Source organism: Haemaphysalis longicornis, unplaced genomic scaffold (genome assembly GCF_048455015.1).
Source record: "Haemaphysalis longicornis isolate Haplotype H1 unplaced genomic scaffold, Haemaphysalis longicornis Haplotype H1 scaffold_26, whole genome shotgun sequence".
In the NCBI taxonomy this organism is placed as follows: domain Eukaryota; kingdom Metazoa; phylum Arthropoda; class Arachnida; order Ixodida; family Ixodidae; genus Haemaphysalis; species Haemaphysalis longicornis.
In genome coordinates, this window is record NW_027526319.1 from 3,752,889 (window position 1) to 3,769,826 (window position 16,938).

The window sequence follows — 16,938 nt, forward strand, 5'->3', positions numbered from 1 at the left end:
TTGTACACGTGATAACAGCGTGCTAGCGGCGTGACAGCTGCGTGACAACAGCGTGGTGGGGGGCATGGAAAGGTCGCGCGCTTGTGTACGGAAGTGCGCGCATGCGCGTGTCTCCCCCATACTCCTTTCCCTCGACAGCGCGCGCAGAGTATATAAGCGGCGGAGCGCGCGTTCGACAATACCTTCACCTGTCCTTCCCGTGTAAGAAAATCACGAAACATTAAATAAGAATAATAAAGACGAAATAAATAATTAAGCATTCCAAACCCTCCCCACATCCAAACGGTGACCACAAACTACCCAATTACGGAACTTTCACGCAATACAACCACCCCTATGCGACGTATTTACTCGAGTTCCCCCCGTGGGAAGATGCGGGCGGGCGGATTTTTTTTAAAATTAAGTATAGGGTCGATAATCCTGGGGCGAAATCAAGGGAAAAATTCAAAACTCACATCGAACTACGTATATTATACGAATATTAACACCACCGCCAGCAGATTTTCTGGAGATAAAAATAACCGAGAGAAAATCTCCTAGGGGAATGTTTTCAGGGAGCACCGGACAAACTCCAGACGGCTCTGGGAAATTTCGGCGCAGTATGTCTCGGTGCTGAAACTTCGGTGTACGGACATATCGGTGTCCGGATGTTTCGGTGCACGGACATTTCGGTGTACGGACAATTCGGTGCGCAAACTTTTCGGCGACCAAATTATCCGGTGCTTGCCTGTTTGCGACAGCCGTTATATTTTTATTTCCGCTTAAGGTGGGTTATGGACAACAATCTGGAGCAGGGAATTTTATTTTTTCGTTGATGCTGTCTTTGATCTTTGCCAGGTATTTTTAGAAATACTAAGTTTATATGTTTTTGTTTATTACGTATTCCTAGGGACACCTATTATGCAGCTGATTGAATTCTTTATCCGACATTTTTTTTTAATTTACGACAGGTTAACAATTAATTTGTGTTTACGATGGTCCGACGCCGTTTATGTATTTCTTTTTAAATTACACACCCTCAAATTACATAAATTACATGACCACTCTCAATATCAAAAACGTAACAAACATTAGCTAGCCCCCCAGAATGCGGAAAAACTTATGAGGGGTATTACGTAGGCTTGGCTGCCTTGCTAAAATGAATTTGCGAACACTGGTCTAGGATATTGTCTTTGAGGCAGAACGGGTCTTTTGGAAAACAGCCGCAGCTTCTAATGTCACAAAAGTTCATTAAGCGCGTACGGGTTGTGCATACAAATTCCACCCAACCTGTTCGGGAAAACCAACCTTCGATTTATGTTTACATGCCTACATTTACCACATATCTTTGTCCTTGCGGCCCCCGCCTGTACGCTCGAACCTCGACCAGATTTCTTTTTCAATCATATTATTTTCGGTTTCCTCTGAAAATCCTACAGGCGTGGCAAAGTTCACGGTCTCCGAAGCCTCACCGCAGTCATACAGGAAAAATATTTACATTCACCACGAGCTCACCAAATCTCTATAATGTGAAACAAAAAGCCACCCAAAAAGCCGCTGAGACCACGTACCATGACCACTATCGTTTGCTGGCTATGCCCTTCCGCTCGTCGCGGTCATACCGATGCCGCCCCCACTCCAGGAACCGCTATTGGGGATTAACTCTTCAAGTCGGGCATATCATGGACACCCCAGGCATACATGGCTTTCTTTCATTATAAGGAGCAAAAAAATTGAATAGGCTAGCGTGACGAGAGCGGCAACAGTCGTCTTAAAGTTTTCTAAGTCCAGTTGACGAAATGGTGAACCACAAGTGACACCCCTCTCCCTCTACCGAGGGGGCTGGTAGCCGGTGGGGCACAGCCCTCACCACCCCTAAGTAACGCCACCGTAAGTGCGATCGTTGGTTGGTTTTAAGTAGAACCGACACCAAGTGCAACGAATACTAGATTGGTTGAGAAATTAATTAAAATGGAGTGCACACGCGCTTAATCTAGCTCGTATTTCTGTTTTTTTTTGTGGATGCTTTGCTGCAGGGGGGGGGGGGGAGGGGGTGGATGGACTAAAAGCAGCAGCATCTTGCACCGGTGGGTGAAGTGAAAGCAAAGCGCTTTGGTAACACTTAAAGTAGTAGGGTTGTTCACATGAATGTTAAAATAAAAAGAAAGGTTCAACGGACGCAAATTAACAACGTTAATTTTTACCATCTACTACAGAAATTGGGTTTTACGTGGCAATGCTCCGCCAGGGTTTAGCGTTCGTTTCCACGCACGGCGGCGCGCACACAAGTCTCGAACGTAAAATCATATCAAGTCACGAAATTACAATACTAGAACTAAAATGTTCAAAAAATACCTGGGACATCCCGTGACTCAAAAGGTCTGGGCCAAGACGTCGTGCACCAAAATGTCTGTGCACAGAAATGTCCGCACCGAAACGTCCTGCACCTAAATGTCCGACACCGAAATCTCCGGATCCCGTATTAGACAATCTTTCCCCGCCAGGGACCAATTCTATCGGCCAGGAGCGCGTCCTGGCCTCCCCAGGCAAACGATGGAAGGTGAAAAGCATTCTCGCGGCTACGCTATTCTCCCGTCGAACGCCGCGTAAGTACAACCAGCATGAAAGCAAGCACTAGCTGCGGCCTACTGCGGGGTTATTCTTCTACCTTTGACCCTCGCGGAAGCACGTACGGCTGAAGGGCGGGCAAATTGACCAGATTATATAGGAGGAGAAACACAATAACGACTTGTGGATTTTTGCACTCGAGCCTTGGCATCAAAAACAGCCTAATCCTAGCGATGTAACGGCAGGAACGCCGTTCCTGCCGTTCCTTCATAAACCTAACGAGTTACCGTTACAGTTCCACCGACCCTTAATGAAACGGCGGCGTTCCTCCGTTCCTCCAAAAAGGAACTAGTTCCAGGAACGCCGTTCCTTGTAACGCCGTTCCGTACAACAGTGGCGACACGTAGATCGATATCCCCAGTGGCCCAGAGCTAACGCCTTGTCGCGGCTCAAATGTGAGCCAAAGTGATCCTGAAACTCAACAGGCAAGCTGACATACACACTTCGTAAAAGTGGGCGCAGCGTTTGACACTCGCGAGCAGTGACTTAAGGTGAGACGCCCGCGGGCGTGCGCCAAGTTGCGGACGAGCGAATGAACTAAGCGCGCCCACCGCTCCCATTGGAAAACGGCGGGCGACGCGTTAGGCAAAGTTTATATACAAGCGGCGTTGGCCACCCAATGCACCTGTTAGGGCGCGCGCATGTGGCTAATTCTTGTTCATTCGGGCAAAGTGACGGGCTTGCAGAGTTGCTGCTCAGGCAACACGGGTTCAAATATCACACAAACCCAGTTTATTTCTCATTTTGAGCAGCGGTCTTTTGTAACCATTTGTGTTGAAGCCAACGACAAATGCGGTCCCTTTTCGCTCTTCGTGAGACACCTAAGGCCTTCGCATTAATAAAAGTATGGCGTCCAGCGACAGAAAAGACAAGGCCACAGCAGCAGGGAATGAAATGAGTATGAACGTTTTGAAACAACTAAGCTTGTGGCCAACCTGGAAGCATTCCTGCCTTTCCTTTATCTTTCTGCCTTTTGTTTGAACCCGGATATTAGAAAAAACTCGCTGCTGGCAGTGATGTTGAGTATAGGTAAACATTGCTGACTGTGGTATCGCGTGCTTTTCAGTAGTTTATGACTTACACCGAATAGAACACTCCACCTTTTTATGCGCAGCTGGCCGATAAACGCGACAGCCACCACAGATAAACTCCGTTGTACAAAGCAACACCTCTAAATATAACCTGCGACTATCACGCCCGATAGGAAGCTTATCGTACGGCCTGCGTGCGACGCAACATCCTTCGCAGTTTTACCCTGCAATTTTCAGGTTTAAGCAGGTTAGAACTATCTGCACATGAAAAGCATGTCAATACCTTCCAAAAAAAAAACCTTCAGAAAGCGCAACACTTGAAAGAACACTACACAAACGAAGGGAACACCGGACAAGCGCTTTTCGCCTTCTCTGATTAAACTTCAGTCGTAAGTAAGCGATCGTCCTTGGTTCCCTTCGTTTGTGTCGCGTTTTTTCAAGTGATGCGCTGTTTGAAGTTTTTTTTTCTTTGTTGAAGTTTTCGACATGCAATTTCAACGACCAGCCCAACTCGCTATTCTGCACCAGAAAACGATCGGGAAAGGCTAATTAATCGATGGCCCGAACACTACAAATACACACCAAAAACAAAATTACGATGCCCTTGCTCCTAACTTCAGAAACATTGGTACTTCACACCACGGTGGCCTAGTAGCGCCCCAGAGGTTTACACTCAAGTGCGTATACTGCCAATATTTCAGAAACTATGTTTGGCTTTTTGGAATTTTCAGGTGCCGATAAAGTATATCATTCGGGGGGGAAGGGGGGGGGGCGGTAAGCACACATAACGCTGAGACGGCAGGCAATCACAGTGTTTACCTGATCGAGAGAATATGTAGTCCGTCAAAGAGCTGATACGGAAGATGTCAATACCAGCACCTTGCTGCATCGTTCCTGCAATGCCTTCTACGTGCATGTGGTCCTGGAGGTTACGGCCCACCGGCAGGTCCGCAATTACTGGAATCTGTCGCATAACGTCACTCTTCAAAAGCCACGCTTCGGAGAAAAGTGCAACAAAATTTCTCGCACACCGTAGGCACGTCTAAACTGTGTAGCTACGCCTAGTGGTAAGACGACTTCCCATCATCTTATGTATAGTTAGATTGACCCAGAATTTCTTTACGGAAGTATGGCGATGTTGTCAACACTCACGCGCATGAAGTGGCAAATATGGCTTTTGTTGTGGTACTTTCATGTAGCACGCGTGTTAGTCCAGTGGCCAGCCATTAGCCATATCTTATTTCCCTCTGAGGAAAGCTTTTCTGCATACCAATAACTCAAACTGCGATATCATATGCATGATTTCTATAGCTACCTTGGGGTCGCGGATCTTATTAACCACTCATCATCATCATAATCATCATCATCCCCAGCTTACTTAGGCCAACTACAAGAAGAAGGCGTCTCCCACTGACCTCTAACCGCTCCTGTCAGGCGCTGCTCTGGTTCATTCTTTACACCTGAATTTTCTTACTTCGTCTTTCCTCCGAGTTATTGGTCTTCCCCTTCTTCTACACCCGCGTCTCGGTATCTGCACTGTAACCCTGAAGGTCAGCGGCTGCCATTCCACCTCACTACGCAGCATGCCCAAGGCCATTTCTTTGTCTTTATTTCAACTATGATATCCTCTACTTGAGTTTGTTCTCTCATAAAGGAAGCTCGCTTCCTTTCCCTTAGCGTTGCTCCTATCATTCTTCTTTCCATTACCTGTTCAGGCACCCTAAGTTTACTTTCAAGTTGCTTAGTAAGGCGCCAAGTTTCTTCTCCATATGTCATCTCCGGCAGGACGGATTGGTTTATATTCTTCTTTCCAGTGATAGAGGTAGCTTATATTTCATAATTTAGGAGCGTTTGCTGAGTGCACCAACCTGTTCTGACCTGGCTTTCTTTCTCCTGGTTGGGATGAGCACTTACCACCTGTCCACGGTAGTTATAATGTTGAAGTTGTTCAAGCGTTTTGTGCATATGCAAAACAGCGCGCTTTAGGCGTGTTTATGCATAATAATTAAAATTTATGCTTATATATTTTGAGCCATCATTTGGATTTTATTCCGTCAAACAATTTTTCAAGATGTTCTGCAGAATCTCTTACCAAGACTATGTCGCCTGCAATCCTCAAAAGGCTCAGGCTTTCTCGCTTAAGCTGTAATCTAGTGTTTCGCAGTCAAGCATTCTGAATACTTCCTCCAGACATGCTGTGAACACTTTTGGCGAAATGTTATCACCCTAACGTGAGCCCTTTCGGATCGGTAATTTGTCGCTTTGGTTGTGAAGAATTATCCGGCCTGTGCAGTCGCGGCCACTGCTAGATGCAACACGGCAAGGCGTTGCCACGTTTCAGGCAGCACCACCGCTGGCGCTGCGGGAATCTTACGGCAAATGTGCAATCAGTGCAAGGTGCGTCCACCTCTGGCACTAAGTTTGGTAACCTCACATGTGCCGCAAGATGCCCGCAGCGCCTGTAGTTGCGCTCCGCGCAGCCCGGCGATGCAATGCGGTGTTGCACCTAACAGGGGCCGCGCCTGTATGTACATATTTTATACATGCAATCTGGGAGTCTCAGTTGGGTCCCCTCTATTCCCTGGTTTTTCAATTCTTCCAGCACCGCTGTGGTGATTAGTGAATAAAGCGCCTTTTTGTATTCTATAAATGCCACATAAATACTTTATTGTACTCTGGGAATTATTATATCACCTGATTGACGACATGGATGTGATGCTTCGTTGAGTGCCCTTTCCTAAACCATGCCTGCGCTCTTGGTTGTTGAGAATTTGGCCCATCACTTATTTGGTTAACTGTTAGTTTAGTAAACAGCTTGCATGCTATTTTTGTAAACCGCTTGCATACAACTGAGAGTAGGGTAATCAGTCTATATTTCTTAAGATCTTTGGTGTCCCCCTCTTTGAGAATCAGAATTACACTGGAGCTTTTATAGGCTATGGGCACTAAGGTGTCCTGAAGCATTCTGAAAACACTGTAGGAAGCTTTTCCTGTACCAAATATCCTCCCTCCTGCAGAAGATATCGGAATGTGTCGTCGGTACCTACAGCGTTTCCTCTTTTCATGCCCTTGATAGCCTTTTCTACTTCGTCGTTCGTTACTAGTAGAACACCCCGACCTAAGCCGGTAGGCTGATTAGTTTCCCCACGTGTAACATCGCTGGCTTATAGCATGCTGTAAAATTGTTTTTTATTGTCTCGTTGATATCATATGTAATGTTACCCTGCTCGTGTCTGAGTGCGTAAATTCGGTCTTTGTCGATAGCTAGCTTCTTTTTGGTTGCTCTGAAGCTTCTTCCTATTTCCAATGTTTCCTCTATCACTGTATTGTTGTACGCATGAATGTCGTTCGTTTTGCTTCCCCTGGTCAATTTTGGCAACTCAGTTAACTCAATTTGACCCGCCGTACTTGACACGTTCATGTCCCTAAGTTTCTCGTACATACATTTAACTACAAATATAAGCGTTTGCTTCAGTCAGAAGCGATGAATTGTAAACATGTTTGCCTAATACCAGATGTGACAGTCATATTCAGCGCACTACATCACAAAAAATAACAGAAAATACACAAGTTGTGGCGAAATATCCGGTAAACCTGGCACGAACGCAGGTGTTACCTATATTAAGTACTCTGAGCCCCTCGCTGAGAAAGAAAAACCAGAGTATCCCTGCGCTATGACGATTAGAACTGGGTATATAATAATCACATTTGTAATGATGAAAACAAACCCCGAGCTGCCTTAAGTCGGACTTGGGGCCCACTCCAGACAATTGCAGCAGCTGAGCCGACCCAATGGCACCGGCTGATAGGATCACTTCGCGGGACGCGAGCACACTCTGCATCCGGCCTTGTTTAAGAAAACGCACGCCGACTGCTCGTTTTCTTTCGAACAGCACCTGGGAAAAGCAAGCCCGAGCGCAAAGTTTGGCAGAATTGAAAATTTCACTCCCAGCTAACGGCTATTGATAGAAGTCGCGCCATTTAGAAGCACAATAGCCGTTTGCACGTGTATTTTAGAATTTTTGCTCAAACCACATACACAATTTGAGAGATTCCGACTCCATGTACCAAAATCATGTGGCCAATGCGAAAAAGTATAGCATGAAGAATCTGAGCTGCAGCATATGTGTATCATCTGCGCTATGCGGCATCGCTTTGGTTACAAAGTGCTTAGTACTAACGACTGTAGCCCGGGTAACCTTTAACGGGGCGGAAATGGGTATGTCGGAGTAGATATAAAGTAAGACGGTGAATGAACAGTAAATGGATGACGACTGCGAGAGGCCTAGAGGAAAATGGGAATTGTCGTTCGAATGTTTCCGTACTTGTAGCAAGCAGCTGTAGAGGAATGAACGGTGTAGACACGGTAATTTTGAGGACCCTCTTATTAGCCATGAGTGTGTAAAGTTTTAACTCCGAAACCATTCTATGTATTCTGAGGGGGAAAACCCTGGTACAGCCCTCGTAAAATGAAAAAAAAAATCCATGGACGCGCACTTTAAAATTCATAAACACTGCATACACGGTAACAGAGCACAGGTACGCGCCGTGATAACGTCATGACTAACCCCTACTCCCCGTTGACTACACTTTCACATAGCTTTAGGGGTATGTTAAATATGAACGAGACGGCGCTAATCATAGAGTTTCTTAGTAAATATACTAGAGAGCAAACTGGATCTGGCAATCCATGTCGTCGTGGGTGTTATGGTAAGACACCCCCTTTTGACTTTGGCTTGGGATGACAATTGGATTCTTAAGCGGTTTTGGGGATTTGCTTTAGTCACAATGCATCAAGGTATCTACGCGCAAGGAGGAAGCCAGAATCCTCCCTGTTCTGTGGTAGCCGTGTTCGGTGAAAAGGCAGGCAGTGCATGATTGTACCTGACGTTGGTCGTGCCGCAGTCGAAGGACGTACGACTGAGCGCATAATATGCCGCCGTGAAAGTTGTGGCTGACGAAAAAAATAAACAAAACGTACTTCGACGAAGACAAGATACCACAGATGCGGGCGCCTGTACCTGTTGTATCTTGTCTTCTTCCGCGGCTGTTAACGCCACGTTGTATTTATTCTTCAAGTATGAACCAACTCGCTCGGCAACAAGTTTTCTTAAACTAGCTGATACTTGCTGCACCGGTTCACCACGAAGACGACGTTTTTGTATGCGCACTTAAAAAGCTCTCTAAAGTATTCAAACGACATCATGTCTGAAATAATAGTCAAATGACAAAATAGGAGTCCGAATTTCCCACAATATATTGAAATTTTGGTTAACGACCAACTTCGCCTGCAGAACAACAGTAGGCACAACCGTTGCTGCGAAAATATGGTTCACTTCCTATTTCACTAGCGTTGAAACAGCCTGTTTTATTCGGAACTTATATAATAACACACCATCTTTGCGTTTTTTGTGGCACTGTGTTCAAATATACGGCCACTAAAGCGTTTCAATCCAAGCCAATGATATATGGCGAGCGCATGATGTAATCGTGGTCTATGACTACACAGACAGCCTTGATGTGAGCCGCATAGACGCTAGCACCAGATTCCTTTCTAGTTCATATTGTAAGAAAATATATGCGCCAATACAAGAAATTTAGCACAAAAAGTACAGGCACCCTGTTAGTTTCTCAGTGAAACATAGGGAGTCATGTTGCTTTTGCTTTGAACTCACAAACACAGACGTAAGCGCAAGAGTATTCGAGACTTTTAAAAAGTTATCCTTCGACACCCGGCCAGTAGAGTCCTGCTTCACGTCCGGTAACTGGTGAAAAAATATTTAGGGACGAGCTGCTGGGGTCGTTTCGAAGAAAAGGTCTTGGGGAACTGAAGTCTGCTTGTGGGCTTTGAAAGCGCAGCAAAGACGGTTTGAGATTTCTCTGCTGCTACTTGGCGTTTGTGTCTCTTTAGTCGCTTTCGTTTCTTCGTCTCTTGAAGCGAGATAGTCCGACAGGTCGACTAACCGCAATTTGCACGGCCCCCTTCCGTCACAGAAAGCTGTACTCCGCGTACGCCTGTTGCACTTACGTGCCACCATCTTGACATGTGACATGGACCGCACAACATTAATCCTTCTTTTTTCCTTCTGCGGAGTGCTAAGCTGGCGCAGTTAGGTTCAATCTTACATTAACCTAAATGTGTTTTCTTTATTTATTTGCGGTTCACAGCGGTGGCCATTTTGGTGCCTTTTATTTTAGCGATGGCGACGGTCACTTTTTGAATTTGATGATACATCGAAGCATTGCGCCTAATAAAAAACAACCCTTACGTAAATAACCAAACAGGCTTCAAAGGCATCCTAGTATAGAAGTTTTCAATGAAGTAGCTAGATAGGTGTTTTCAAAACACGTGAAAATCTATCGTGTGGTATATTTTTAAAAACTTCGCGTCGTAAAAAAATGCGCGAAAAAGCGCAATGCCGCTTCCGTAAAACACTGTATCACTTGCCTTGGTCACGTGGCTGTCAAGCGAAATGTGCAAGTTTCTCCTCCCAAGAATCGGCGTGATGAAGGATTTTGCCGCACTGTAACGCTCTCCATTGGCTGCGTTAGCTTGAAGTCGGGAGCAACCTGCGACCGCATAAATTCACTTCGCTACACGGTGTAGTTAGCGTTTGCAATTTCAAGTAACCATAGTAAAGGGTATTGCCATTTCATGAAAATTCACGGATCGATAAGTTGAATACGTTAGCAGCATCTTTAACCCTGCCCAAAGAAGCATCGCGGCCTAGGCAAACTGTCGCTTCTTTGCTTCCCTATGTTACGTCGTAAAACTTGCTTTAATGCGACTATATTCCTTGGTCTTTTATTCTACAAACGTCAGTGCATTACAGCTCGTGAAATTTTATTTACATATTTTAATTTCTGTGTCCGTGGCAACATCTCGAAACATAATTTAAAGCCCGAAATCCCTTTACCGAAAATCTATTTTCTGTGGGTATTTACAACTTGGGTATCTAACAAAAGTACCGACAAGTTCGGGTAATATATAATATTCAAATAACTACAATGTGTTATTTGATATTAGAAGGTTCTGACTTTTTGTACGTCACCAAAAAAGAATACGCCCACTTTTATTGAAACAACATGGAATAATATGTGATCAAGAATAGGACATTCAGACAAACAGAAATACTTGTTAATGTTTGTACACCAAAGGAATACTATTATCTTGCCTTTTACACAAAAATGACAGCCATTCCGCTTCGCGAACGGGGGTACCGAGCGGAGCTGTAAACATCGTGGTATTGAAAACTGTCGTAAAGACGTAATTCCGTCACTCATTGTCACATAATAACGGTATACATTCCCAATGGCTTCGTGGTCGCTATTGTATACAGTGATTGGCACTGTTACAACTGCCGACACAATGTCATCATCATCATCAGCCTTCCCAGGCGCACAATGTCAAATAACACAAAATTGGAGCACGTGCCATTGAGCGCTGAGTAGGGACGGATTGGTTTTCAAAATAGAAGCACTCCCTTTTCGGTCCTGGCGAATTCTCATTGATAAAAATCAATAGCAACTACCGCAGGGGTAGTCCCATCCCAACCAGGCCCGCAAGACGAGCAGCCATCATGCTTTCTACATCGAAATGAGGTGTGCACGACAATATATTGTCACCACAAGACGATGAAGAGGGCAAGGCAGCGTACCTCGGTCGTCATTCGACTCTTCCGGCTTTGATGATGGCCCCACGTTGCCTTAGTAGTACCCTGGAAAACGTCGGACTTCATGCTGGAAGTGCTTGCACTGTCTCCGCTAATCCTGCGTTTGGGGGCGTTGTGTCGGAATGGCCGGCAATGGAATCAGCGTTGCAGTCCGACAGCTGTCGTTCTTGCTGTGTTCGTAGTACTTTACGCCGACTCGCGTATACCAGGAGGCGGCTACAGTCGTCGACGTGGGTGGGTTCTTCGGTAGCAAGATGCTCTGCAAGACAGAGCCCTCATCGGTGCCGTTATTTGAGGACCTTGCCTTTCCCTCCCGGTGCCTGACGAGATTGCGGTTAAGGTGACAGTCAACGACTGTGCTAGCGTTTGGTTAGTGCTGACGTTGCTCGGATGATCCTCGGATAGACCCCGGCTAGTTGCACCTTTCACCGCATGGCTGGTTTGGTGTGGTAGATCGGAAGAAGCGACTAGTGTTAGTGTTGCAACTTTTGTGTTCGCGGTGGAAACTGCCACCGTGTAGGCCTCAAGCATGTTCGAGAGTGTAGTAGCTACTGACCTATTGTCTGGATTAGAAGACACGTCTAGGTGAAGGTCACCGTCCCCACTACGGTTTGTCGTACCAGCAGCTTAATCTCCCGCTAGCATATTTTTCCGTGCTTCATATGTTTCGACTAATTTATTACTGCCACCAATACGGCTTGTCGATTATATACCACCGGAATTTCCCGTATTCCTTTCGGCTCGCCTGATGTAAAACTGGAGAAGGGCTTCCGTTCCGGCTAGTTGGTATTCTATATCTTCCTGTTAATTGCACTGGTATATTTTGTTGGTGTATATTTCACCCTGATTCAATAAAATTCAGTTGAAAGTAGCGCTTGTTACTATCTTCTGCGTACGTGTGTTTTTTGTGCGCTTAAGATGAACGTAAAAGTGGAGGTTACCTCCATGGTGGTAACACCAGCGCTTTCAGGTTCCGTCACCGAGTTCAGCTTGGTGACGTCAAGCTAGCCATTTATAACCGAAGTTTATAACCGAAGCGAGATCTTGAGTTGACAACAACGCTGACGTCGTACTCTCTTCGTCGTCATCATTGCTGGTAACTTGGTCTCGTACGGTTGAAATTGCGCTTGCATTATTCCTTGTAGGAGGCTGCAGTTTGGTGGTGCTGGGTGCCGTGTTGATCGATACAAGCAAAACTACGCTTTTGTTCAATGCAGTTAGTGGTGCAGAATGCGTTTCCTTCGAGGAAGCCGCTATCGTATCAAAAACACTCTGCCCGCCCCGCTCGTTACATTAGTACATTCCAGTGGCTTGTGGGTGCTTGTCAAGGAACTCAGTGTACTTGTTTTCAGCAGTGACATTATTCCTTCCCGTTTTCTTGGGACCGAAAATTTCACCTCCACTTCAAGCAATCGATGTCGGTCACTCGTAACATTGCGTGGTGTCGGTGGTTTTGTTGCGTTACGAATCGAGTAATCTGTCGTTTGCGGCTTCTCCCCTGCGATAACTTTCCACTGATGAGTTACGTTCGAAGGAGTTGAAGCTCTCGTTGAGGTGTTTTCGGGGAGGGGGGATGTTTCATTTCGATATAATAGGAACGAGGCTCTTTAACCACCTCGTGACTCCTTCTCTGACGCGCTAGCAATGTTGGAATGACTGACCTCGCCTTCAAAGCTCTGTTGATTGGATAAGCCCAGGAGTTGTGGACACTTTTAGCAGTTCGTCACCTAAAGCGGCCATTGAACATGCATCACCTTCCGAATCGGCCGTATCAGGTACGACCGGCATTTGACTTGTTTCGTTTGACCCGTTGGCCGGGTTTCGGTCAAAGTGATGAACTGCAGTTGGGGACTGCTCACCGCTCTCTTCTACGTCACGGTCTTCTATAGTGTCGTAATAGTGGGATTTAAAGTATACAAACCTTCCAGCCTCTGTACCGCTGCTCTCACTCACGTCTTCGGGTGTCTGATGAGTTACTGAAGTACCGCCAGAGGGATGAGGCGGTGCGACCAGCGATTGGCGATAGATTAAAGTGGTAGCTTTCTCAATTTCCGGCCTATGGCGCACAGCTGTTGTTAGAGGGAACAATACAGCAGTGACAGCCGAGGCTTCGTGATCATCCGACCCGTTAGACGGCGTAACAGATTTAGAACTCGGAGTCGATACGTTCTGGTCGTTTTGTATGAATACTTCAGTTTTATTTGAGCCTGCGGCTCTTTATGTATACGCCATCTTACCTTCCGTTAAGTGAATGAGTGTCGCGCTTCCAGGTGTGAAATTTGTACTGCCAGTAGCAGAGAATTACTGTGCTTTAGGTGACTTTTAACTCATTCCCAACGGCATTGCTTACTTTTTAATGTGCTGAACGATAGGTTATCAGGTTGAAAAGGTGCCTCTGACAAATGTTGTTTTGCCCGTGCACGCGAAGTGAGTGCATTACTGTCCGACTCGGTAAGTTTGGGAGATCCGCCAATGTAACGTTTGAGCTTCGCTAGACCTGCGGTTTCATTTGCGTCATTGCTGTGCCGGCCTCTGGTATATTATTGGCGAGACGTACCAGACTCTGACAGCTTTGTCCCTGGTAGCCCCCGAATCCCCTTAAGCGGCTTCTTTGTGCGCATACACCAATGCGTTTTCAGCGAGTGCGACGACGCCAACACCGACTCATTCTCCAGCGGGGCGGCGCTTGAAGGACACGACATAGTGGTGACCGCCGCGGTGACTACGCTGCCGCCCCTGGTGTCGTTATTTCCACCGACGTACGTAAGGCCAGCCGGAGCGCTTGGCGATTTCTGTTGGCCTCCTCTCTTGGCAGCGGCCCGACCGCGAAGCCTAGTGTGGGCAGCCACGAAGGCTAAGCTTGCGGGTTTGGTGGCGAGCCTTGTCACTGGGTGACTGGAGCCGTTTTTACCACTGGCGCTCATCAGGCCAACCGGAGCACTTGTTGATTGCGGTTAAACTGCTTAGTTGGCAACGGCCTTACCACACCCGGCGGGGGATTGTACTCCATCGGCGTGAACTGGCCTACGGTGGTAGCCCGGTACATGTTCCTTCGAGTTCTCCTCGTCATCAGTCACTGTGGCAACTCGTACTTTCCTCATTACTCCACCTTTCGGCACAGCGATGACCTGTTCTGGGAGAGCTTGTGCTTCCAGCAGGTCCATCTTTGCCTTCGTCGTCGTCAAAGCGGCTCCCAGGTACGGCGCGTACACTCTTTCGCGATTCTAATTGCCCATGCGCTGAGCCGGCGGGCCATGGGCCCCCTTTGCCATTCCCGACGGCGGTCAGGTTTGCAGGCGCAAGTCTTTGAGATTAGCCGCCAGCTTCACGATACCTTGAGGGGCTTCCTGTGCCCCAGGGGAGTCGTAGGGGCTCACAGATTCACCTCCGACTGTCGTTCTTGCCACCAAAGAAGCTGTCAAGGAAAAGCAGCTCGCCTGCAGTGCCCTTGAAAACAGTGCAGTTCAGAATGAAGACAACCCGGGGTGCGGCGATGACACCGACGAGGGCTAGCAGCGCGGCCACCAGCATCGGGAACAGGCACCGTACGCAACACCGTTACACAGGCGCCGCCGGGCGTGGCGGTTGGAGGATTTCGTCTTCGTCTGACGCATCGACGTTGTTGTCTGCCTGCCGTCCACTGTATTCTGCGACGCCTTACCAGACATGCTGGAGGGCCTTGTGTACTACACAGCCACGATGCCGCCGTCGTGATTTCAGCGCATGGGCGCTGCCGCCGCAGCGCGCTCCCACGACGCCTAGGACCCCTCTCGGCGAAACGCTTCGTCGTCGGAGGCTGGGACGACAGAGTTATGCTGAATTGCCCTCTTTATCGTCTTCTCATTACATGGCCCCCATCTGAAAGCGACCGTCGCTGTCGACGCCGCAGTAGTACTTGATGTGGTGAGGACGAAAGTTGCGATGACAATGTACAATGAACTCCTTGCCGCCGCATAGGATGATAGGACACGACCTCGTCGCATAGGACACGACCTCGTCAAGACACGAACGAAATGTCTAAGGTAGTCGGAACCACGTCGGACTTCTGGGCTGGGGACATGTCGCCGTCGTCTGGTCACATGTCATCGGGTCTTGGCGGTTCCGGATCGGCTCGTCACTGGGTGGGAAGACGGAGCGGGGGGGGGGGGGGGGGGGGGCGTTGGGTGTTGTAGCGGTAGGGCTGGGGATGCCCCTCGATGATTTCGCTGTTGCCGTTGAGGTGCTCAGCTAGGGCCAGGACGGCGATGGACCCGCACAACCCACCAAAGATGTTACGTGGCAGCAAGACAAGTACATAAACGATCAGACAGTCGAACGATGCATTTGCTGCTTGTTTACATGGCGGCCAAGACAGCCCTAGGAGGCAGGCCGCAGAATGCTGCCTAGAAGGCTACCGTAGAAAGCAGCCCTAGAAGGCAGCCCGCAGAGCCCTAGAAGACAGCCTTATAAGGCAGCTTCGTCGCCGCAGGCTGCGACGACAGAGCTACGCTCCGTTGCCTTCTTCATCGTCTTCTCGTGACAATATATATTCGCGGTAGAGGCCAAGATCCCGCACTTGGTGATTACGGCCAACGCACACATCTTCAATCTGCGAGGCCATGGCATACGGTTACATGCTCTTTTAAAGCGAATCTTTTTATGTCTTACTGATTCGTCCGTAAGCGCCCCAAACGCTATGCAGGAAAGCCAATTCGTTTATGTCGGCCAAAGTTCATAAAATTTGAAGAACATGATTCGTCTCCACTCAGCGTTCCTTATGGCCTCAAGAAAAAACACTTTCCGTGGACGGCCCCGCACTTGGATCTATCGCGTTATGAAGCCGAGGGCCATCTGATTGCGCTATTCGGACTCACTGTTGGCGAGTGCCGCACTAAAAACGAATTTCAGAACAGCTTACTCATTGATGATAATGAAAATTCATAACTTTGAAGAACCCGATTATTTCCTCTCAACTTTTTTTTAAGGCGTCAAGAAAAAAAATCAAACCTCTTGAAAAAATTTCACCATCTTACCGTAGGGGAACCCTGAGAGTATGCGAAGCAGCCATGGGGTGGACTCAAGTAGGCTGCGTTTAGGTTGTCCGCAGACATCATGCTCACCTCGTCTATGATCCCGCATTTCATGTTCCGGAAAGCCACGCGGAAGGTGTGGACTCGCTGGCGCTGAGGCCTTCGTTCTTGTTGGCGCCAGTGGTCTTCCGAGACAGCTTGAAAGCCACCTGCACCGTGGTTCCTCCCACTGCCGCAGCCGCCTTTCCGATGCTCGCGCAGATGAACGCGTTGTAGGCGGGGTTGTTGTCGGTGTTTCTGTACCGGTTGTAGAGGTGCACGGCAATCCGGAGGACGAACGTCTTTCCGCGACCGGCCGGTCCGCTGAACAAGACCCGTAACGGAGGTGCTGACGGCATCGTCTGCCGGTGGGTGATCTCGCGCAATAGCTCATGTTGTTCCGCGTTTGTCATCCTCATCAATTTGTAGTATTCGTCCCGGTCGACGATGTCCTGGCGCTTGCGCACGGCCACGCACGGACTCGCGTGTTTGATCAAGCGCACCAAGTCTTGACTCGGGTTGAGGTCAGCGTCTTTGTGTTCCGGGTGGACGATCCCGGCAGGAGGAGGTGATGCTCCT

General features: G+C 47.9%; 1 protein-coding gene across 1 annotated transcript in view; it reads right to left on the reverse strand.

The window, feature by feature from the left end:
* Positions 1–16,938, reverse strand: part of LOC144172832 (alcohol dehydrogenase [acceptor]-like) — a 57,942-nt gene that overhangs the window by 14,031 nt on the left and 26,973 nt on the right. Inside the window, exons 5-7 of the mRNA XM_077701456.1 lie at positions 10,087–10,208; positions 7,367–7,534; positions 4,458–4,602 (exon numbers count right to left, since the gene is read on the reverse strand). Of these exons, the coding sequence (XP_077557582.1) occupies positions 4,458–4,602; positions 7,367–7,534; positions 10,087–10,208 (435 nt within the window). The remainder of the gene's footprint in view (positions 1–4,457; positions 4,603–7,366; positions 7,535–10,086; positions 10,209–16,938) is intronic.